The 24,000-nt window shown below is 47.3% G+C and overlaps 1 protein-coding gene across 20 annotated transcripts in view; it reads left to right on the forward strand.

The window, feature by feature from the left end:
* Prkag2 (protein kinase AMP-activated non-catalytic subunit gamma 2) overlaps window positions 1–22,127 on the forward strand; it is a 264,022-nt gene extending 241,895 nt beyond the window's left edge. For 13 of the 20 annotated variants that reach the window (XM_075955434.1, XM_075955432.1, XM_075955443.1 and 10 more), the window contains 10 exons: window positions 1,696–1,777; window positions 4,342–4,400; window positions 5,955–6,000; window positions 7,755–7,809; window positions 8,946–9,072; window positions 11,125–11,290; window positions 11,569–11,606; window positions 13,434–13,580; window positions 17,342–17,435; window positions 21,163–22,127. In XM_075955434.1, the coding sequence (XP_075811549.1) occupies window positions 1,696–1,777; window positions 4,342–4,400; window positions 5,955–6,000; window positions 7,755–7,809; window positions 8,946–9,072; window positions 11,125–11,290; window positions 11,569–11,606; window positions 13,434–13,580; window positions 17,342–17,435; window positions 21,163–21,197 (849 nt within the window). In that variant the 3' untranslated portion in view covers window positions 21,198–22,127. The remainder of the gene's footprint in view (window positions 1–1,695; window positions 1,778–4,341; window positions 4,401–5,954; window positions 6,001–7,754; window positions 7,810–8,945; window positions 9,073–11,124; window positions 11,291–11,568; window positions 11,607–13,433; window positions 13,581–17,341; window positions 17,436–21,162) is intronic. The other 7 variants (XM_075955435.1, XM_075955433.1, XM_075955440.1 and 4 more) reach the window with 1 other exon arrangement.
* The last annotated feature ends 1,873 nt before the right edge of the window (window positions 22,128–24,000 follow it).

The following is a 24,000-nucleotide window of genomic DNA, read 5'->3' on the forward strand; positions in this document are numbered from 1 at the left end:
ACACTAGAGCAGCCGCCCTGAATAATGTTTTAATGTTGCATTTGCATTTCGAGTTATTAATGATCGTAGAATGTTTTTCCTGTTCGCATTTGCTGTGTCGAGGATTGCTTTCAGCCCTGAGCGTTTGGCTCTTAATAAATCAAGTATGGCACCTTACAGTATCCCTAAGGATGTGTGTTAGAGTCGAATAGAGTGCTGTGTGTTAACACCACACGGCGCCTGCGCTGTCACAGCCCCAGAGCCATGTTTGTCTCTAGTGCTGTAAAGTGCAGCTGTAGCTGTCTGCCTGTCTTGCTCATCTTTGGGGGAGGGGGTGGGAAAACATGTCATTTGTTGCGATTTCTAGTATAATGACTAATTATCATTTCAAATAATCCAGTGTAACTGTTTCAAGTTAATCATCCATCACACGTGGGAGAAATTAAGCTGATATTTAATTATTTTGTACGATTTTAATTATAGAAAATCTGTGTATGCAAGAAGTTACAGCAAAGAAAAAAATTGAAGTTAATTGTCTTTCAGTTTCAAAAAAATAATCCCCACTGCCTCTAGCAGGTATGGCCAGCCTGCAACCCGTAGGCCACGTGCAACCCAGAGTCTATTGCTCTGAATGCAGCTGAACACAAAATTGTAAATTTACTTAAAATCTTATGAGGATTTGCCACAAGTATGAGGACCTGAGTTCAAATCCCCAGGAGCCATGTAAAAAGCTGGCCTTGGTAGTAAGTGTCTGTGATCTGTCGCTCCCTTAGTGAGGTAGGAAGCGCAGAAAGAGGATCTGTGGAAGCCTGTCAGTCAGCTAGTCTGGTATATGTAGCAGCCGGCCATAAAGAAGACACCTGTCCCAAGCCAAGGTGGAAGGCCAGGATCCATGCCAACACATGAAGTTGTCTTCTGACCTTCAGACATGTGCCCACACTCATGCACGCCTGCTCTACACGCATGTACATGCACCTACAAAAGAAAAAGAGCAGGATTTTTTGATTATTTTGTTATTTGATTTTACTGTGTTATAGAATATTAATTTAAGATGGGTTGGTTTAATGATGCAAAGACGGGTTGTATTCTTTTATGTTGCGTTTGTTTAACTCTGTGAAGCTGTGTTACTTCGCCTCTCAAAAACACCTGACCTGATAAAGAGCTGGGCGGCCAATAGCGAAGCAGGAGAAAGGCTAGGTGGGGCTGCCAGGCAGCGAGGACAAATAGGAGAAGAAATCTGGGAAAAGAAGATCAAGGAGCGAGAAAAGAAGGGGCCAGCCACCTAGTCAGCCATGGGATAAGAAGAAAAGATATACAGAAATAGAAAAATGTAATAGCTCAGAGGTAAAAGAAAGACATGATGATGTAAGTTAAGAAAAACTGGCTAGAAACAAGCATTCATAAGTAAGAGTAAGCCTCTGTGTGATTTATTTGGGAGCTGGGTGGCAGGCCTCCAAAGAGACAAAATGATAAAAACCACACAACTACAGCACTGCTCTAGATGTGAGCTTTGTGAAAATGACAATGTCAAAAGGTTAGACACATCTAAATACCTTTAAATAGACTATCAAAATACATTTTGCTAACATGTTATTTGTAGCCTATCAAACGTACATTGATAATTACTGGTAAGATCTAGTGGAAACCTTAGTTGAGGGTATTTTCTTCCTGAAATGTAGATTTTAAAAGGATGTTTTGTTTCTGGTTTCTCTCCAGGTTAAAAAGGCCTTCTTTGCCTTAGTAGCCAACGGAGTCCGAGCGGCACCTCTGTGGGAAAGTAAAAAGCAGAGCTTTGTAGGTGAGTGACAGGGCTGGGGAAGGCTGTCTGGGAAGGGACCTCCTATCCCTGCACAGCGACAGGGCTGTCTGGGAAGGGACCTCCTATCCCTGCACAGCGACAGGGCTGTCTGGGAAGGGACCTCCTATCCCTGCACAGTGACAGGGCTGGGGAAGGGACCTCCTATCCCTGCACAGAGACAGGGATGTCTGGGAAGGGACCTTCTATCCCTGCACAGCGACAGGGCTGTCTGGGAAGGGACCTCCTATCCCTGCACAGCGACAGGGCTGTCTGGGAAGGGACCTTCTATCCCTGCACAGCGACAGGGCTGTCTGGGAAGGGACCTCCTATCCCTGCACAGCGACAGGGCTGTCTGGGAAGGAACCTCCTATCCCTGCACAGCAACAGGGCTGTCTGGGAAGGGACCTTCTATCCCTGCAGAGTGACAGGGCTGGGGAAGGCTGTCTGGGAAGGGACCTTCTATCCCTGCACAGTGACAGGGCTGGGGAAGGGACCTCCTATCCCTGCACAGTGACAGGGCTGGGGAAGGCTGTCTGGGAAGGGACCTCCTATCCCTGCACAGTGACAGGGCTGTCTGGGAAGGGACCTCCTATCCCTGCTGAGTGCTGTATATCCCATCCCCGCTAGTTTAGCCTGATAGACATTTTCAAATTGAAGAACATCCTGGCTTTTGCATACTGAACCAGACCAGTAGTGAATTGGAGACACTGCTGTGGCCTTACTGCAATCGTTTTTGCTTTTCAGGTGTTTGTGTTTGGGGGGGCTGAGGGAGTTCTTTTAATTTAGCGATTTCTGAACACTCTGAAGGAGATGTGTCTTTGTCAGCTCAGGGAACAAAGTCACCGCAGATGCGGCCAGATGAGTTCAGGGCTCCTGCTCCGGGCCGTGTGCTGGCTCTGTTCAGTCACTGCTCATCATTGTAAATGACAGCAAGCATCAGAATGTGAATATAACCAATGTCTGCTAAATCATTAAGCTGTCAAAAAGTGCTGGATAAGCCCTGGATATGGCAATATGTGCCTGTAATCCCAACACTCGGGATGCAGAGGCAGGAGGATTACAACTTCCATCCTACGCAGTCTAGACCTTGTTTAGAACAGCCAAGAGCTACAAGTGTTGTTCAGTGTCACGAGTCCTGCTTAGGATGTGCAGGGCTCTGGGCATGACCCTAGCACTGCAGGGGAAAAGGCTTTGTGCCTTCCAACTCTGTACCCTCTGTCACATCTGTCCCCAGTCAGAACAGCCTGGCCATGCTGTCACTCCAAGGTTTAGAACATCATTCTGAAATTAACTACTCAGTGTTCTTTTGTTGTTGTTTTGTTTCTCGAGACGGGCTTTCTCTGTGTGTCTCTGACTGTCCTGGAACTTGCTTTGTAGACTGGGCTGGCCTTGAGCTCAGAAACCCACCTTTCCGAGCACCCCCAGTGCCTGGGTCCTACAATGTGCTGTGGAAAGCACCCCTTTTTTGTTACCTTCACAAGTCTAGTTCCTAGCACACAGTAGGCCTTCAGTGGATGGCGACTCTTTACTAAACCCCTTGTGTTTAGAATGCTTCTCAGGAGGTCCGGGTGCCCCAGACGCCCCACCCTCGTAGCACATAGGGGACTTCTGCATCTCCTGCTGAAGCCCATTCATGTGTGGCTACGATTCTTTGTGCTGTTTTATGAGTGTTCACGAGTTCTCCATTCATCCGCCAAACAGATTCCCTACTGTCCGTCAGGCTTGGTTTGCATGTCTACGTTAGTGTAGGAAATCCATGTTCTTTCTTCAATATACTAGATGGAGCCTGGGGTTTGGGTGCTGTGCTTTGCAAGATTTTTCTAGTAAACATTGCAGATTCACTTGCTACTAGAAGCTTCCTTCCCATGTGTCTTTTTGTCTACCTTTTTTCATATGTGTGTATGTGCTGTGCAAATGTGTATGTGCACATGTGTGTGTATTTGCTGTGCATATGTGTATGTGCACATTTGTGTGTGTATGCTGTGCATATGTGTATGTGCACGTGTGTGTATGTGTATGTGCATATGTGTATGTGCACATTTGTGTGTGTATGTGCTGTGCATATGTGTATGTGCACATTTGTGTGTGTGGGTATGTGCTGTGCATATGTGTATGTGCACATTTGTGTGTGTGGGTATATGCTGTGCATATGTGTATGTGCACATTTGTGTGTGTGCTGTGCATATGTGTATGTGCACATGTGTGTATGTGCTGTGCATATGTGTATGTGCATGTGTGTGTGTGTATGCACTCACATGTGCTTGCATGCACGTGGAGGCCCGAGATTGATGTCAGGAATCATACTCCATCATTCTCCACTTCATCCTTTGAGGCAGAGGCTCTCAGTCAAGCTCAGAGCTTGCCTGTGTGCCTTGTCTCACCAGCCAGCTCTGGGGACCCCATGTCTTCGCCTTCTAAAACTGGAATTACAAGTGGGCCACCACACTGACCAGTGATTCTGAGGACCCAGACTCCTGTCCTCACACGTATGTGGCAAATGCAAATCACGGTGCCATCTCTCCAGTCTCTTAGTTTTACTTTTAATCTGTTATTCTTTGTTCCAGGAATGCTCACTATTACAGACTTCATAAATATACTGCACAGATACTATAAATCGCCTATGGTAAGTGGCATAGACCTCACGGTGTGTGTGGTTAGGATGGGGTGGATTTCCCAGTTTGTATAATAGATAAGGAACTTAACTATAAGACTTCCAACTCAAGCAAACAGTGAGGTTGACCTCATATCATTTAATTAAAGTTTGAAGAAGGTACCAGGGGGGGAAAGGAATAATAACTGTTTTATTCAGATTACAGAATCTTTCATTCTGATTTACTGCCCTGACATGTGTTAGTTCCTGCTGCTCGGTGACGAGCCCCATGTGGTGTCTGCTAAGACCAGGAAGGGCGGTGCCTCCCCCCACTTCCTCTTAGTGGTTGGCCTCTCGGCCTCACCCTGGAGATAAAGTGGCCAAGGGACTTTCTTTTTGCAGGCCTGTTGTTATGTGTGAAGTTGGAGAGTTGCTTATCACCCCTCCAGGATTTATTTTTCTTACTTATTCCAGTTCTGGGGGGAAACTCAGGGCATGGAGCTTGCTGGGCAATGCTCCACCACTGAGCTAACCCCAGCCCCTCCTTCATGGCCATTATAAGGAAACTAGGAAATTCAGTTCTGACTCTTTCCTGCCAAGTTGGGAAGTTCTGGATGCCATTGGTGCCAGACGGCCTGGCACCTAGCCCAGATGATCTAGTAGGGCAGTTTGGATTGAAACCAGTCTGCCCGTGTCAAACACCGCTTGATCTGGTTTTGTCTGCTGCAATGGGGAGAACAGTTATAGGTTTGATTTAACTATTTCTGCTATCAGGGCACCTAAAAGGCAGACGGTACTCCAGTTAGAGGGTTTTAAGGTGGTGGTCAGTTGTCACTAATAGGCGTTATTTAACAGGGGAGCGTCTTCTGGGAAGTGTGTCCTCACTTGACCGCGTTGTGTAAAAACAGCAAATGTTTCTACTCAGACTGAGATGGCCACAACATTTACGGGTTCTGAAAGTCAAGTTTGTGACCCATCATTTGATCAGACAGTCACGGAGTTGTCACATGGCTGTGATTCCCACATAAAATACAAAACTGGGTTTCTTCGTGAGGAAAACTCTAGGCCTTTCGGTGTAGGGCACGAAAGTAGAAAGTGGACTGTGAGGGGGAGGAAGGGGCCTTAGGGAGGGACGGGAGTGGGGGATAAGAGAGATGGAGGAGGAGCCGTCTGCGGGAAGAAAGGGGACAACCGAAGAGGACGGAGAGATGCGAGGGTGACTGGATGATACATTGAGAAACAGGACGTACAAAAACAGAAAGGCCACCGTGAAACCTGTTACTTTTATCTGCTTACTAAATTATCCTACTTAGAGAAAAATAAAGGAAGTTCTATCAGACTTTAAATATTCTGTGGGATATATGTGATCAAGAACAGCAGGTGCCATATAGCAAATCTCTGTGGTTACTTGTTAAGTTAAAAAAAATTTTTTTAAAAAGTCAATAAGTAGATAAACAGCTAAATCTCTTTTTTGGCACTTGGGGATATGGGTCCCTGAATTTTCTAGTCAGAAGCAGACGGGCCGGAGCGTAGCTGCTTGCCGTTGTGGATGGTAACACGTGTGGATGTGATTTTTCTCATTTGCAGGTACAGATTTATGAATTAGAGGAACATAAGATTGAAACGTGGAGGGGTAAGCACTACCAGGTTTTAAACCCTTCAATATCTGGAGAAAATGTTATGTGAAAAGCGTGTTTGATGTCTCAGGTCATTTCCTGCACTTAATGACAACCTGCTAGTTAAAACACTCTGTTTTTTTTTTTTTTTCATTTTGAGGGTAATCGCTACTAACTGTGCGTGCTGTCACACGTGTGTGGCCTTACACTAGACCTGGAGCTGTAGAGATCTGACCACCGAGTAGCACCCTCATGTACCTGGTCACCGTAGCCCAAGTGTGGGGAGAGCTAGCTTCTGCTCTGATTAAGCTGAATTACTCTTTTACCAATTCAGCAAAACCAAGACAAGAAAAATCCCAACTGAACGCTTCCGACCGAGTGACAAGGAAGTCATTTCAGGAACTTTTGGGCTGGGGAGATAGTATGGGAAGAGCGGGCCTGAGAACCCGAGCTCAGTCCCCGAAGCCATGCCAAAGAGCCAGGCATGGGAATGAGCACTTGCCAGCCCTGGAGACAGTGACAGGTGAATCTCTGGGGCCTCACTGGTCAGCCAGCCTGATTGAATCAGCAAGGCCAGAGCCAGGGAGAGACTCTGTCTCAGAAAATATGATGAAGAGCTTTCTGAGGTGTTCTCTGGCCCCCACACAGAAATATTCATACACACAGATACATACACTCGTAGATACAAAAGAACTCTGTTTGACTCACCAAAATCCACCCTTTACAGTCAGTCATGTTATTTTTACCTACAGTGGGACCAGTTCCTGGGTGGGAAGGTTATCGTCTCAAATAGTGGGCAGGGCAGAACATGGGATGGCTCAGAGGACCCAGACTGGTCGGAGCATAAGGGCCCTGGCCCAGTGCTCAAGGGAAAGCCTGGGTAGAGGGAAAGGGCCAACTGCAGGACGTTCTTTAGCTGGGTGTTAGGAGTCTGCTTGACAGGATGACCAGTCTTCAAAGGAAGCTGGGAAACCATAGCCTCCACTCGCGTTCTTCAGACCTCTGTGGGCCCTTTTGAATTTCACACGATTTTGAAATCTTGCCAAGGGGTGTGTTTTATTGAGCATGGCTTTATCAAGGCAGGCTAAATGAATTAAGTCACCATGGCATCCAGATGGCCTGCAGTGATATGACTAACAATACCGGGACAGGCACTTCTCATCAAATTCTGCCGTATACGTCCCGTCGGTTTAGATGTATTTACCCTTCTACCTACCGGGGTGTTTGGAGGTGTGATAATACCAGGATGGTCTCAGACGCTTTCTGTGTGCAGACCTCAGCAAAATGAATTAATTAAGGTTGATTTCTTTACAAAAAAAAATGTGCATATGTCGGCAAGATTCCCAACATGCCCTGGGTTTTGAGCATCAGTTTAGTGAAATAAAATGAGATCATTTAAAGAACAGCATTGCTTAGAGTGATGCTATCTCCCAGTTTATGAGCATCTGCCCTGGAGGATTCTGTAAACGTTTCGTTTCTTGAGAGCAGCGTGGACTTGATAGGACCCAGTGGCCTCTGCTACCATCGCTCCACATCAGACCTTTTCCTGATGTTATCAGCATCTTTGGAAATATCGGGGGTTTTTCCTATATTTGATTTTTCTCCAAAGACAATGTCCTGAAAACATTTGAGGCTGCTTAAGATAACCATGACTGTAACCTTAGTTTAGGGTAAATCATCTTTTATTTGGGTTTTTAGTTTGTCTATTTCCTGTAGACTGTAGCATTGCACACTGCAGATCTGTAACTATGTTTTCCTTCTACAAATGCAGAGTTGTACTTACAAGAAACCTTCAAGCCTTTGGTGAATATCTCTCCAGATGCAAGGTAAACATGGAAGCTTCTTCTCCCCCTTTGAAAGCATTCTTTGCAATGTAGGTGTTTTATTGCCTTGATAGGTAACTAGAAGTAGACAGACAAGTCCCTCAGGCTAGATACGCCAGCCTCCTCAATCCAAGTAGTATGGCAGAAGTTGAGAGATGTTGGAAATCACAGCAAAGCTAGACATGGTGGAATCCTAGCACTCAGGGGGAGGCCGGCATAGGAGGATTGCTTGTTTGAGGCCAGCCTGGACTATATGCATAGCAAGCACAAGGCTACCCCAGACAACTCAGCAAGACCTGAGAGAGGAAGGAGAATGAGGGTGTGGAGCAACCGTGTGGGTCCAAGTGGTTGGAAATGGGCCTTGAGGTTAATCGTCCAGGCCAGTTTCGAACACCCAGCTCTCCTGCGTCAGCATCAGTAAAGGGATCCTGTTATAGTTACCAAACTCGGGGCTTCCCCCTGACCCAGCATCTGTCTGAGAGGCTGGCTCCTGGGAGAAGCAGTGAAACATTCCCAGACAGAGCCATCCCAGAAGGAGCAGGAAGGGTGAAGGCAGACTCAGGCACAGCCTGTCAGTAAAACAGGTGCTGGACTCAGCACTAGGTTTTGTCACCTATTCCCAGATCGCAGGAGAAGATACACCCCACAGGCTTCCTGCAGACAGAGGCAGGAGCAATGAGGTCACAGGGCAGTTCCCCAAGGTGGGCTGGCCGGGCAGTCAGACACCCTGGGAGTCCAGTACCAGGGCAGTTCCCCAAGGTGGGCTGGCCGGGCAGGCAGACACCCTGGGAGTCCAGTACCAGGGCAGTTCCCCAAGGCGGGCTGGCCGGGCAGGCAGACACCCTGGGAGTCCAGTACCCAGCCTCAGTGCTAAAGTCACTGCTAGCTTTCCAGAAGGCTTTGCCTCTTCCAAACCAACTCCCTGGACACACTGTTACCAACTTGTCTTGCTGGAGATCTGTGTTTCCCTCTTGAGTTTGAGATGTTTCAACAGATGGGCGGAGAGTTCCCACGTAAAGCTTTGCCTCGACTGTTGTAAGCTGATGAGCCTCCTATGGTGGTATAAGAGCAGGGGTGGTCCGAAGTCGTTCTGATTTTTCTTGAAAGCCTCCTAATGACTCTAATGGCTTTTCCCGCAGCCTCTTCGATGCTGTATACTCGTTGATCAAAAATAAAATCCACAGATTGCCAGTTATTGACCCTATCAGTGGGAATGCACTTTATATACTTACCCACAAAAGAATCCTCAAGTTCCTCCAGCTTTTTGTAAGTAGTCCCTAAAGATGCAGTTGCCTTGACTGTCGCTTACATCAAGTGAATGGGCTCTGGTCACTCTCAGTAGAAGAAACCGCTAGTTCCATGGTTTCCTTTCTGCAACCTTTCAGTTTCTCAACTCACTGCTGTGTGCACTGTGTGTTCTCCAAGTTGACGCCAGCTCAAGTGCTGTAATCTTTAATCCAAGTGTTAAAGTAATAAAAACGGTGTGTGCCCCTAAAGATGGGTATCTCTTGTGCGTGGGTGGCTAAAGGAGTTTCTAAGGCGGTTTGAGTTCTACTGCACCAGGTGGGCGGAGCCAGGGCTTAGGGCAGCAATTGCTTCATAGTGTGTTTGTTGAAACCATGGTTCTAGAAACATAAGCAAAACAACAGCATCCCAGGGGTTATCTCATTCTCATCTGCTGCAGCAGCCAGAGAATCCCAAGGCAAGTCAAGTATAGGCAAATGATACACCATATTGCACGTCTGTGGTTTGTGTCCACAGCCTCTGAGGCAGGTAGTGTTAGAGGAGGTTCCACGGGAGCAGGAATGCACTTTCGTGCCCCACCCCTATCACTAGTTAGGACGGTGGAAGTGTTGCTGGTTCAGAAAGGTCGTTTGAAGTTTTCTTTCTAAAGGAAATAAGAAACACTTAAAGCTACTTCCTGTCTGCAGCTTCCCACTAGGCATGCAAGTTCGCAGAAGGGCCCAAGTTGCTGCTCTGGATGCAGCCTTGCAAGGCCAGCGGCTTACAGAGGCGTCAAAGGTTTAGAGAGTTGCATTAGTGCTAAGAAATCAGGAGAAGAATAATTTGCCAAAAAGCCCATGACATTTAGTAGGCAACCTAGGAAGAAAAAACAAGGGGTTTGGGGTTTTGTCCATCGGCTGGTAATTGGGGAATGTGGCAGCCTTGAATGTTGAGATATCATAGGAACCAAGGGCTTGGGGTGGAAGGGCAGGGCCATCTGTGACAGTTGGCCACTGCAGGCACTGTCCTGGGAGCTTTGCACGAGGTGTCCCTATGCGCCCTGTCCAGTTGGTGATGTCATTGCTATTCATGTTACCACCCCTCTGGACTGTGGAAAGGACGGGGCTTTGGCAGATAGAACCTTGCAGCAGAATATTCAGCCATAGGTTCTCAGATAAAAATATAAATTTTAGATAATGAAACACCAGAGCCTGGTTTTTACTGAGTTGTCAGGATCATTCTGAGAAAGAGTAGCGATACCCTTCCAGGCATTTGAGAAGTAGGTGTCTACATGGATTAGATGACCTAATAGGTCTTTTTCTCTCTCTCTTTTTTTCTCTAAATTTCTAGGAATCTCATGATTTGAATATTGATGAACTCTTTGACTTGAACATTTTGTTTCTTCTAATTGTTCATCTTTTCCTGATAATTGTAAGGTACACACCAGGAGGATGGCGTCAGCTGTGGCCTTTATAAAAGGTGGAGCTTTGAAACCATAGACCTTACTGTGTTGTAGTCCAGCCTGGTCCTAGACTCTCTTCAAACTTACCCTTCCTCCTTTGAAACAGTCAGGAAAGGAAAGTTAATTTTCAAAGGTTCCTCCCTCTGTGTTTAGCTAGCTTACTCTTCACTTCTAACAGTCAGAAATCGGGTTCATCTGGGGAGAGTGCAGGCTGTGGCCGTGGGGTGGAACGAGGAGCAGCTTAGTCTCAGCCAGTCAGCCCTGGGGTCTGCAAACACACAGGGCTGAGTGTACATCGCTAAGAAGAAAGGATCCATGTCATGCGGCTTTCAGGCCTTCATGTCCCAGACACGCCTGTTGCTCCCATCCTCCAGCCACTTGTTTGGTGTGAAGAGAAGGGAAAACATGAATTCTTGGGATCGTTTTCTGTAGAAGGATCCGCGTTGAGCTGTCATCTGGTTTGAGGGAAACAGTTCTGATGTATAGCTCTGATGACGATGAGATACAGGCTGGCTGTTAGGAAAGCGTACCTTTAATTCGCTGCACATAGTTTTTTCATTCAGATCTGGATGTTTGAGCATTGAAAGGGTATGCTAGGGTTCTAGAACATTCTCATGTCTCTTCTTGCTCAGATGTCTGATATGCCAAAGCCTGCCTTCATGAAGCAGAACCTGGATGAACTTGGAATAGGAACGTACCACAATATTGCCTTCATTCACCCGGACACTCCGATCATCAAAGCCTTGAACATCTTTGTGGAGAGACGGATATCAGCTCTGCCTGTGGTGGATGAGTCAGGTCTGTGAGGCCATCCCAGCAAAGCTTAGGACCCTGCTCCTGAGCCAGGAGTGAGAAACGGGCAGACGGCAGAGAAGTGGATGCTGGGATACATTTCCCACAGCAGCGATCAGAAGGCTTAGTTTCCTGTCGTATTTAAGACACCGTTTCCTGTCCTAAATAGACCCATGTGTTTTATTCAGCACTGTTTAATGCACAGTAGTTGCCCAGTTAAGACAGTTTCTTTTAATGAGTCTTGTTGCTAAAATGTTTTTCTAACATTATGTTTTCATTTTTAGGAAAAGTTGTAGATATTTATTCCAAGTTTGATGTAATTGTAAGTATTTTTTTCATGTTTCTAAACCTGTCATTCAGAATGCATTTTCAAACAAATGAAAACCAAAATTAGACTGAGTCTTTTACTCCCTGATGTAATAGTATCTGACCTTTTGAGGGCTCCGGAGCCTTGGAGAAAGTCAGTCTCCTCACAGTGACGATATTTCTAGTACTCACTGACCTGCCAGTGAACTGTGTGAGTGTGTGCTGACGTTTTACCATCCTGGGCTTTCTGACGGGCGTGCATGGCATCCATCCCTACAGCCCGTGCACCGCAACACTCACATTCCTTTCTGGGGTCGCTCTGCCGTGGGGCCCCTTGTTAGTGCATGCTCCTGCGCAGGTCGGGAGACGCCGTTCTGAGAAGACAGCCAGTAGGCTAAGAGAGCTACGTCTTAGCTTCCTAGGGTTCTCCACTCAAATCCCTGATTGGCGGCCGTGAGGATTCTCGCCGATGCTCTGTCGTTACCTTTAAAACGTTCTTGCCCACTCATTTTTAAGTGTGGTCTCTGAGTCTTACACTGCGTCTAAGAAAGGGAAGTGAATCTGACAGCTGACGTGCGTACACCGCGTGTTGCCACAGCGTTGACCCTGCCATTAAGTACAGTTTTGCAGCTGTCTCAAATCTTTCAGCTCAGTCTGTTCTGTTTAATGTAGTAGATACCAAAAATCTTTTCATTAGAACCTTGGATGCATGGACCCACTAAAATCTATGGGACTTGTGGGAGCCTCCATGGATTTCTGGACTTCGTGGGTCTTTTTTTTTTTTTTTTGGATTTTTGAGACAGGGTTTCTTTGTAGCTTTTGGTTCCTGTCCTGGAACTAGCTCTTGTAGACCAGGCTGGCCTCGAACTCACAGTCTGCCTCTGCCTCCCGAGTGCTGGGATTAAAGGTGTGCGCTACCACCATCCAGCCTTCGTGGGTCTCTTCTTGATCTTGACTGCCCACACCTCCCTAATAGAGTCCATGAGAACTCACGGGGAAACACTGTTGTGGGTGCCCTCCCTCTGAGGCATCTTACCCTTTGCAAGTGTTAATTTGTTTCTCAGGAGACATTGCTCATGTGTGCTGTAGAACCCTAGAGGACCAGAGTGGGGAGGAGCCTGGCAGAAAACACTGTCAGAATTTTACAAGTGAGCTGGAGAGTTGGCTCAGTAGTAAGAGTGCATGATACTCCCAAAGCCCATGTCAGAGGGTTCACAGATACCTCTAACTCCAGACTCCAGCTTCAAGGGATCTGACTTCCTCTTCTGGCCTCTATAAACACCACACACACACACACACACACACACAGAGAGAGAGACATGCATGTGTGTTCACATGCACACAAATGTAAAGTAAAATCTTTTTAAATGTATAAAATGACATCTATCTGCGTAGTGATACAAGCCTGTAGTCCCAGCCACTCAAGAGTCTGAGGCAGGAGAATTGCAAGTTCAAAACCTGACTGGATATCAGAATAAGTTCAGGACTAACCTGAGTAACTTAGGGAGACCTGGTTCGAAATTTAAAAAAAAAAAAAAGAGGCTAGGAGGCTAGGAGGCTAGGGAAGTTCACATTAGTAGAGCACTTGCTTAGTTTGCATGAGGTCCTGGGTTCAAATCCCCTTACTACCAACATAATGCCTTTATATTTCTCCATAATCAAGGTACACCTAGTAACGTGATACCCTTGGTTATGACTGAAACAGCCATGCTGAGGGCACAATACTAGCTGGGAAGAGAACTCTTAATACCAAATTCCATGCTAACGTTTTTAAGAATCAGGTCACTCGTTCATCCAAATGGAAGTGAAGGATGTAATCTTTTTTTCTATGACTCTCTTACAGAATCTTGCTGCTGAGAAAACATATAATAACCTAGACATCACGGTGACCCAGGCCCTGCAGCACCGCTCGCAGTATTTTGAGGGTGTGGTGAAGTGCAATAAGCTGGAAACACTGGAGACCATCGTGGACAGGATAGTAAGAGCCGAGGTGAGCGGCCCCAGCCCGGCACACACAGCAAGGTCGAGAGACAGCCCTGGGAGGCAGGCCATGGCTTCTATAGGCTCGGAGTGGGCTCATGGCCGTTCTGAACCCCAGCCCAGTGCTTGGCACACGGTCACGAAGGCGTACTGAGTTGAGCTGAATTTGGTGAATTTTTGTGAGTGCAGATACTTTCAGAGTATGAAAAATGTGCACTTGAGAAAACAAAAGTGGTCCCAGACGCTTTCAGTAAATACATCCTGTCAGAGTACTTGAAGTCAAAGCAGAAACGAATAATGTTACTTTAACAAAGTGAATGATTAGAAGGTAGAGTGAAACTTGTGTGTGTGCGTGCGTGCGTGTGTGTGTGTGTGCATGTGCGCGTGTGTGTGTATGTGCGTATGTGTGTGTGTTTGCACGTGCACCCACATATGTGAGAGTCAGATCTCTCCTTCCCGCTTTATGTGGGTTCTGGGGACTGAACACCAATCATCAGGCTTACATGGCATACCTTCTACCCCAAGCCATCTCACCAGCCACAGACAAAACTTTTCAAAGTTCCTTTCTCTCTCCTCTCTGTACCTGAGTGAAGTGAGTAGTAAACTGTAGGGCCTCCCCAGCCCGAGCAGCCATCCCCACACTGCCTGGACTTCACTGCTTGTACAATGTTCCCCGGAGGGAAAAGAGGTCACTGTGATGTGTCGTCCACCTTCTCATTCCCACAACCGTTCCTTTCTTCTCAGACAGGGCTAGGAGTGGCATCCAGTGTGGCCTTGTCCCTCCCCTATCCCTTGCCCTCCAATGTCATACTCAAGGACTGAAGGATACAGTTCTGTTACTTCCAGAACATTCCCTACTAAATAAAATACACTCCCAATGACAGGTCTCTTTCAATGTTAGAAACGCACTGAGACAAAGCACCTAATTAGTTCAGAGGCAACCATGACTTCCACAGTAAAAGCTAGCTGCTGAAGTCATGCATTGCATGTGTGCTGGAGTCGTGTACTGCATATGTGCTGAAGTCGTGTACTGCATGTGTGCTGGAGTCGTGTACTGCATGTGTGCTGGAGTCGTGTACTGCATGTGTGCTGGAGTCGTGTACTGCATGTGTGCTGTGAAGTGGAGAGCCATTGCTGCTAGAACGAGCCCCACGTAGTCCAGCCTCTGTCCTATAGTGCCCAGTGTCCATAGAATCCAGCTGCCGTCCCAGAGACTAGCCTCCGTGTGGCATCTGAGTTCATCCCTCAGCGTCTCCCTCCCCAGCTGTTGTCATTGCTCTTTAGCACAGCATTTTAATGGTACACCTCGTTTTCTAGAAGGTTCTAACATACTTGGGCATGTATCCTGATGTCTCATGCATGTCCTTAGAATCATATGCGCTCCATAGGTCAGAAGCAGGACTAGCAAAGGTGCCGTCCCTCCCCGTGATGGCAGTGGAATGACATCTCTGATGGAATCCATCACGAGAACTACAGAGCGCTCTGTAGGAGAGTGTTCGTGTTGAAAACCGCTAGCGGTGTGTTGCCATGGGAAAGACCAATTGCTTTGTCTAGTAATACCAACACTCTTGTGTGCTGTAGTTTGAAAGAAGCCGTGAAGGGAAATAAGGATGTAACTAAGTTGTTTTCTCACGTTACGTGTCTCGACTCTGTCTGCCACTAAAATTCCTTCACCAGATGACTCCTCCCGGAGCCAGGGTGCCGTGTGTCACCATCAGCCTGTTTGACAAGAAGATGACTTTTGTTTGTTTGATTGCTTTTTTAGAGACAGGATTTTTTCTGTAGCTTTGGAGCCTGTCCTGGAAACTTGCTCTTGTAGACCAGGCTGGCCTCGAACTCACAGAGATGCACCTGCCCCTGCCTCCTGATTGCTGGGTTTTAAAGGCATGTGCCACCACCGCCCGGCGAAGATGACTTTTAAAAAGTTACTTAGACATATTTTGTCAGTCATGCACATGCCTCCCTTTACATAATTAAATAAACATAATAAAAATAAAGTAAATCATCATTTTATCCTAAATCACAGTTTCAGTGCTCTGTTTTATCACAGGATTTTTGAAGGACCTAAAAGTATTTTTTTAAAGAAATTTCATAAAGAAATCTTTGTTGATTAAGATAACCAGAGTGACTCATTTTTTTTTTAACCCTAAAGCAAGCTATGACATTAAAAACATTATCCTTTGACAAAATGCGTAAGCCGGACTTGGTCTTCTGCAGCTCCTCCCTGTGTCCCGCTCTGTGCCAGGAGCTAAGGCTGGTGCCTCGAGGGTCTCCTGGGGAACCTTTGGCCCCAGGCTGTAGCAGGAAGTTGGAATGCTACTCCTCACTGTGTGCTCTCTCCTCTAGCTCTTCATTCACCTCCAGGAGATTTTAGATGAAAACACTAGAGGCGACTATGCCTGCTGCTTCACTCTGCCGCAGCTTAGCTTCTCTGCTATTGGCACTGTTACATGAGTGCCACAGAAAAGCCATGGCCGGAGAGGCAAAGAGCAGAGAGCCTGCTCCTGGACTTCCACTGCCCAGCTAAACCAGTTACTTACTGGCTACAAGAGACTGGAATCGAGTGTTAAGATTTAGAGGCTGGAGTGGCTGGAGAGAGCTCAGTTGGTAAAGGGCTTGCCACACAAGCGCAAGAACCCAGGTTTGATCCCCAGCTCCCGGGTAAAAAGCCAGATGTGATAGTGCTGGGGAGGCAGAGGCAGAGGACTCTGTGAGGCCTGCTAGCCAGTCAGTATGGCTGAGTCAGTGAGCTCCAGGTTCAGGGAGAGACCCTGTGGAGAAGCATGGAGGAAGTCACCCAATGTGGGCAGAGCTCACGCATGCACACGCATGCATACAGTGACAGAGGTTGTTAATTTTGTGCTGTATCATTACTTTATACATATTTTAGAATTTGAAAGCCCAGCAGACAGAGCCGGCTCATTTTTCTCACTGTGGTCCAGCGAATCTCTCTGCAGCCCGTCCACTGTGCACCCCTCCTTAGCTGTATTCATTGCAGAGTTACAGGAGTGCCATTTTTTTCCCAGCATGCATTTTTAAATTTTCTTCATTTAAACTTTCACGTGTAGACTAGGAGCATGGCTCAGTGGATAAATTGTCTGCTGTACAGGCATGAGAACCTGAATTCAGATCCCAGCACCCACCCAAACGGGGACAGCAGTACAGTCCTGTAACCACGGCTTCCAGTAGGATGGAGAGAGGTGGATCCTAGATTCACTGGCCAGCAAGTCTGGTAAAACGGCAAACTTCAGGTTCAGGGAGTGGGACTGGAGAGATGGCTCAGAGGCTGCAAGTTCTTACTTCTCTTGCGATGGACATAAGATTGTTGGATCCCTAGCACCCACATGGCTGCTCACAACTATTCAGGGGGTCAGACACCCTCTTTCTGGCTTCTAAAGGTACTGATTGCATGTGGTATACAGACATGGGTGCAGGCGAAATACCCGTACACAGAAAATATAAATGCATACATACATACAGTGAGGCAGCCAGGCATTGGTGGCACACGCCTTTAATCTCAGCAGAGAGGCAGAGATAGGCAAATCTTGGAGTTCAATGCCAACCTGTCTACATAGTGAGTTCTAGGACAACCAAGGCTACACAGAGAAACCCTGTGTCGGGATGGGGAAAAAAGTTGGGCAGTTTAAAAAAAAACTTGACATCAACTTGGCCTCCATGTATACCTGCATGGGCAAGCGTCACACACACACACACACACACACACACACACACACACACGGTAAGCTCACACCTGGACTTTTCTCTTTGCAGGTCCATCGGCTGGTGGTAGTGAATGAAGCAGATAGTATTGTGGGTATTATCTCCCTGTCAGACATCCTGCAAGCCCTGATCCTCACACCAGCAGGTAAAAATGAAGATTTCGAGCCACACGGTATCCCATGAATTTAATCCTGGTACTCTGGAAGCAGAGACAGGTAGATCTCTGTGAGCTCGAGGCCAACTAGGGTTACGTAAAAAACCCTGCCTCAGAAAGGTGAGGTAGGTAGGTAGGTAAGTAGGTAGATAGGTTTTTCTTTTCTTTTTTTTCCGCTTAGGTTTTTCTTTTCTAAGACAAGGTTTCTCTGTGTAGCTTTGGAGCCTTTCCTGGAACTTGCTCTGTAGATCAAGGTGGCCTTAAACTCCCAGAGATCTGCCTGCCTCTGCCTCCTGAGTCCTGGAATTAAAGGCGTGAGCCACGACTGCCTGGCAGATAGATTTATTTCTATCCAAGATTTCCAGGACAGGCACTGAGGTGTTGAAGGCACCCTGCCCCCATGTCCCACGCAGCAGGGTTTCGTGTACAGACCGTTTTGGCTTTACTTTTCATGCTTGAAGTTCATGTTCTGCTTGGGTGAGCAAAGTTTCTAGAAAGCACACTAAGGTGCAAGGGCGGACGGCACAGAGGTGCAGGGGCAGACGGCACAGAGCTGGCCATGTGTTTATGGTAAGAGGTGGCCTGATGAGACCTTAAAACACTGCCACATCCTTCCTTCACATTCTCTTTGCCTCTACCCTGCCTCTCCAGCCCCATCATGGAAACCAGCTAGCTTTTTTTCCGACAGGGTCACAGACCCGGACAGACAGACAGGACAATGGGTGGCACATAATTTGAACTCCAGCGGTTAATCATTAATGTGCCTACTGTGGTATTGCTCTTCTTTAGTTCAGAAGCCAATCTCAGCTGAAGCGAGCTTTTGTAATTAGTCTGTTCCCTAAAACTACCCACCCTATGAGTCCCCAGCAACTGCCGCAGTCCTGCCTGACTGCAGATGCAAAAGCCACAGAGCCAGCCACGGGAAAGAGTCCCAGTTCAGGGATCTTGGCCAGCAGCGTGCAGAAGTTCTGAGAGATGTTCGTGTGGGGCCCCACTCCCCACCCCCACGTGCTGAATCCAGAACACAACATCTGTAGACGGGCCTCTTGTAGTCATTTTCAGACTGATTGCCTGAAGTTCACGGTGATATTCCCAATCATGAACAACCAGGCATCAGGTGGATGATTCCCGTTGAGACTGTCAACCTGTCTTACTCTTCTATTACTGTGAAGATACCAGGACCAAAGCAACTTGCAAGGAAGGAGTTTAGTGGGGCTTACAGTTTCAGAGGGTGAGTCCACGAGCATCATGGTGTGGACCATGACGGCAGGCAGGCATGGCAACAGAAAATGGTTGAGATCTCACATAAGACCTACAAATGGGCAGAGAGAGTGCTAGCTGGGGCGGTGGGGGAAGGGGGAAGAATGGCATGGGATTTTGCAGTCCCTAAGCCCACCCCAACTGACACACCTCCTTCAACAAAGTCACGCCTCTTACTCCTTCCCAAACAGTTCCACCAAATGGGGGCCATTTTCATCCAAACCACTGCAGCTCGAAGTTGGGAATAACCTAGTATCTTTCAAAAGATGGTAGGGGAAACTGAGATACTCATCCCGTGGGATGCCATACAGCACTGAAAGTGACCAGAGCTACTTTATTACAAGCAAAACTGGAAAATCATGTTAACCTGTTGCTTGTGTTCAATTGTGTGTGGGTAAATCTCCAAGCCGGAAAAAAAAACCACAGGCACTCCCCATGCCAATGTAGACGTACCCCACAAGTAGGAGTACCCTCAAAGAAGGACACCTTCTCCAGGACCAACCCTGCACTCAGGTGACTACCTCAGCAGAGTTGCATGCAGGCCCTCGTTTGTCCCCTTGAGAAGATCTTTAGGGCATTAGAATTCCAGAGTAAACTGGCAAGTGGCTCATTGTCTCTGAGCCTTAGTGCCTCAGGGCATAAGCTTGGGCAGGCTGAGTCTGACCAGATTTCCATCTAAACTGGGTGTTTCTGAAGCTGCCACTCATTCTTGCTCCTCCCATCCTTGTGGGTAGAGTGCAGAAATCTGTTTCACAGCTGGCATTTGGAATGGATTTACCATAGAAACGCAGTCATAAAAACAAGGTGGCTGGGTTGGAGTTCTTGTTGATGGGCTGTATGTAATGGTTCATTGAGGAAAATGTTGCATCCCTAATGTCTAGAGCAGAGCGCCCATGGAACTCAGGATGCTCACTTTTGCAAGGTAACTAGCATGCTTACAGGTCAGGAGAGTTGTGGACACTGAGAGGCCAAGTCCCAGTCACCCCATTTATGTGCATGGGTGTCAGGGTGTCAGATCCCCTGGAACTGGAGTTACAGACAGTCATGAGCTGCCATGTGCTGGATCCTCTGAAAGAGCAACACAGTCACCCCATTTATGTGCATGGGTGTCAGGGTGTCAGATCCCCTGGAACTGGAGTTACAGACAGTCATGAGCTGCCATGTGCTGGATCCTCTGAAAGAGCAACCAGTGTTCTTAACCTTGAACCGTCTCTACAGCCTGCCTCCCTCCTGATGTACCAAGAGGTGCAACCACAACATGCATGCAGATGCAGGCATTCTGCCCACAGTGAGCAGTGCAACTGGATCCTTACAGGATGCTCCTTCAAGGAAGGGCAGCCACTGTGACAGGATCAAAAGCATCTCAGCAGATGTGGCCACAGCCGCTCTAGTATGGATACTTGCTCAATACAGTAACATACTCTCTTTTTCAAAGTCTTAGCAGCAACAGTAGTGGAACTCACACTTCAGATGGGTCTTTGTTGCATTTGCACCCACCAGGAAGCAATCTGACAGGAAGAGCTACCGTTTGTAGCTCCTTTTTTTTTTTTTTTTTTTTTTTAGTTTTTCGAGACAGGGTTTCTCTGTGGCTTTGGAGCCTGTCCTGGAACTAGCTCTGTAGATCAGGCTGGTCTCGAACTCACAGAGATCCGCCTGCCTCTGCCTCCCGAGTGCTGGGATTAAAGGCGTGCGCCACCACCGCCCGGCTGTAGCTCCTTCTTCTAATCTATTGTTAACCTCTTCCCAAAGTTACATCTGTAGCCCGACACACATGTACAGGTGGATCCCAGCCCTCTGAAGGCAGAGGCCAGACTGAGCTACATAGCAAGAGCCCTGCCCCAGAAAACCAAGACCAGGGACCTGGAGATGGTTCAGAGGTTAAGAGTACCCGTTGCTCTTCCAGAGAATCTAGATTTGATTCCCAGCACCCACATGGCAGCTCACAATTGTCCTCAACGCTAGTCCCAGAGAATCTGACACCCTCTCTGGCCTCCTGGCCCATTTCACAGACATGGTATAGAGATATGCATGTAGTCGAAGAGCCCATACACATAAAAATTTTTTAAACCTAACTTTGAAAAAGAGGTCAGATGAAAGCTAGGGAGGTGCTGTAGGTAGTGCGGTAGCTGCGCCTGCCATCCCGTGGGAAACCAGACGGGACCAGTAGCTGCGGTGCACAGCTCTCCTTAGATGTGTTATGATGTTTTTATATATGTAAGTATGGACACTGAAATGACTGCCTATTTCTTACTTTTTTAGCAGTGCAATGTGACATTTAGAATGGCAAGATGTGACAAAGATCAGAGCCCGTGAGACAGTGGGAGGGGGTGGGGTCTTATGGCCACCCGGTCCTCCCACCTCTGGCTGTCCTTAGCCGCTGCCAGGCTGGGTGGGATCGACTGGTGCAGAGAGCCCTGCCCGGAGCCTAAGCTTGGAACCTCCTCTTTCCGTCTCCCAGCAGGTGCCAAACAGAAGGAGCCGGAGGCTGAGTGAACCACCACGAATGTAGGCACCCTCACAGGAGAACTTGAACAGAGTCTCGGGGTCCTGTTTTGCCTCATGGACACTGGCTGCAATAGAAGAAAATAAATGGCTAAGAATGTATATCAGGGTTTGGCGATGGGTATCTTTCCAGGGATTTGTAAGCATAGGAAAAGATTCGGGCATGGCGTTCAAAGGCTGTCCTCAGACCCCCCGGCCGAGGGATTTCCAATGCTGTCTGTCATTAAAGTGCACTGTGTCCTGAAATTAGTACTACTTTTCATTTCAAAGAAGTCACTGGGATGGAACGGGTGACCAAAAGTGAGTGAACGGCACGTCCAGATCACGGTGCCTTATGTCCAAACACGCAATATGTCACCGCTGCTGCCGCAGGCCCCAAAGTGCTGCCGAAGAGACCCACAGCCCGAATGTGAACATCTTCAGACCGTTGACCCAACCTCCTGCTTTTCGCTCGGTTTGTGGAAAAGTTGTAATTTTAATATAGGCAACTGAAAACTTCCGGTGATGGTTCTGTGCTTGTCCTTTCCTGGCCACCGTGTCAGCGAGGCTGGCTTGGCAACATCGTTTTATTTATTTTTACTCTCATGCAGTTTTTTTTTACGCATCTTTTGGTGAATGGACTTCACCAAACCTACGAATAAAATCTCAGTTGTTCTCTGAAATGGCAAATCTCTCATGACTTTAGTTTGGATCTGGGAAGGCTATGCCTTCCAAAACAGCCACTGTTGGGTTTTTAAATGTTTATGGAAATGGGCCGTGGTCACAGGGAGGAAGTGCCGGAAGACGTCTATTTTTTTTTTTATTGTGTGTTGAAATGTAAACTCATGATGTTTGTGTGACCGCAGACAAGACGCTTGTAACTTTTATTGTGACACATAAAACAGTATTGTCATGCAATTAAAGGGAAACAGTGTTCCCTCATGTCAGTGCTCTGAAAATGTTGACATTGTGTGTGTGTGTGTGTGTGTGTGTGTGTGTGTGTGTGTGTGTACACGCACGTGTGTATATGAGCAGAGTTTGGTGTTTTGCTTTTTGGAGATTTTTTTTTCCCAGATTGAAAATTAAAATAAATCCTACCTACCAGTTTGCTAAAGTTCTTTAAAATACTATATATTTGGGCATGTTCCAATTAAGATTCTACATGGAAAGCAAAAAAGAAAAAAGAAAGAAAATATTTTACATGGAGTTTCCCACTTACATTTCTTCTCAAATAAGAAAAGTACATGAATTGTCTTCTCCTTTTTAGCCATCACCAGAAAAGAACTTTAAAAGGTTTAGTTCATTAATGCCATTGTTAAATATAAACATTCGTTTGAGTTTGTTTTTGAGGCAGAGTTTCTCTGTGTAGCCCTGGCTAGCCTCGAACTCAGTAAACCAGGCTAGCCTTGAACTCAGAGATCCACCTGCCCCTGCCTCCTGGGTGCTAGGATTAAAGACCTGTGGTGCCACACCCAGCTTTAAGAACATATTTTTAATTAGGAGTTGCCACACCAAGAGCTGGAGAGATGGCTCGGGTTAAGAACACTGTCCGTTCTTACAGAGAACCTGGGTTCTGTTCCCAGAACAAACGTGATGGCTTGCAACCATTTGTAACTCGAGCTCCCAGGGATCCAACGCTCTCTTCTGAGCTCTGCGAGTATTGCATGTCTCTGGTGCACATTGTAGACCAAACACTCGTAAGATAAAAACAAGTCTTCTGTTACATAAGCCAGGGATGGCAGCAGACCTGTGTCATTACAGCACTCAGGAAGTAAAAGCAGAGACTGTCCCTGCACTCAGTCCAAGGCCAGCCTGGGCTGTGTAACAAGACCCGTCTTAAAAAAGGATTGTCAGGCAGATTGTGTGTGTGTGTGTGTGTATGTGTGTGTACATATACATGGGTGCACTGGATTGCACAGGAGGGGGTCAATGTATTTCCTAGTTGGCCAAATAAATGACAAGCACACACACAGCCTCTCTGGAAACAGTGGTAACTTAATACTTGAAAGAAAGCAGCAAAGCCTCCCAGACTACTAACCAGTCCTAAAACTCAGTCTCTCCCTGAGCAAACCTGCCATATGCTCGCCCAACCCATTCATGTGGTGCCCAGCCCTGGGCCTATCAGCAAACAAGCCCACTAGGCTGGGGCATCTGAGTGGCACCGCCCCACATCACTTTTCCTGAAGAAGTCACCTGACACATCACAAAGCACCAATTCCAGCCATTTGTCACCTTCCCAGTTTCAGGGCCTTCCCCTCCCCCTGCAGTCACCCTGTGTCCAAGAGCCCTCCCCCCCCCCGCCCCCCGCCATGCTCAGTACATCTGCTCTGGAATGACTTGGACGTGAACGCAAGTCTTCGGGCATAAACACTTTTTCTGAGCATGCACTGGTGTAGACCCCAGATGGGCTGGTTCATAGATTGTTTGCTAGAAGTTTTCACCTAAGCCTCTAGCTTCTGTCTCCCTTGATACTTGCCAGGCTATGCTGCCACCCCTGAGGTTGGCACAGAACTGTTCCTTCCCCTAGGTCCAGCCCTGGGCTGGGCAACACAGGGCCAAAGACACTTCATAAGAGCAGCTTCCTTTCCTTCCAGGCCTCTCCTGTGCTGTGGCCCTCAGACTTCCATTGCACTTGACACTTTGCTCAGGACTCGCCCCAGGAGCTGCTTCTGCAAAGGTACAAGAGAAGAGTTTCCAGAAGTGTCTCGGCCAGCAGAAAAGGGCAAGAGGCTAAGGGAGTGAGGCCTTCCTGGCCTCAGACCTCTGCTAGCCAATGGCTCTATGAGTCCAACCTGAAAGCAATTTAAAGTTGTTT

Source organism: Microtus pennsylvanicus, chromosome 21 (assembly GCF_037038515.1).
Source record: "Microtus pennsylvanicus isolate mMicPen1 chromosome 21, mMicPen1.hap1, whole genome shotgun sequence".
In the NCBI taxonomy this organism is placed as follows: domain Eukaryota; kingdom Metazoa; phylum Chordata; class Mammalia; order Rodentia; family Cricetidae; genus Microtus; species Microtus pennsylvanicus.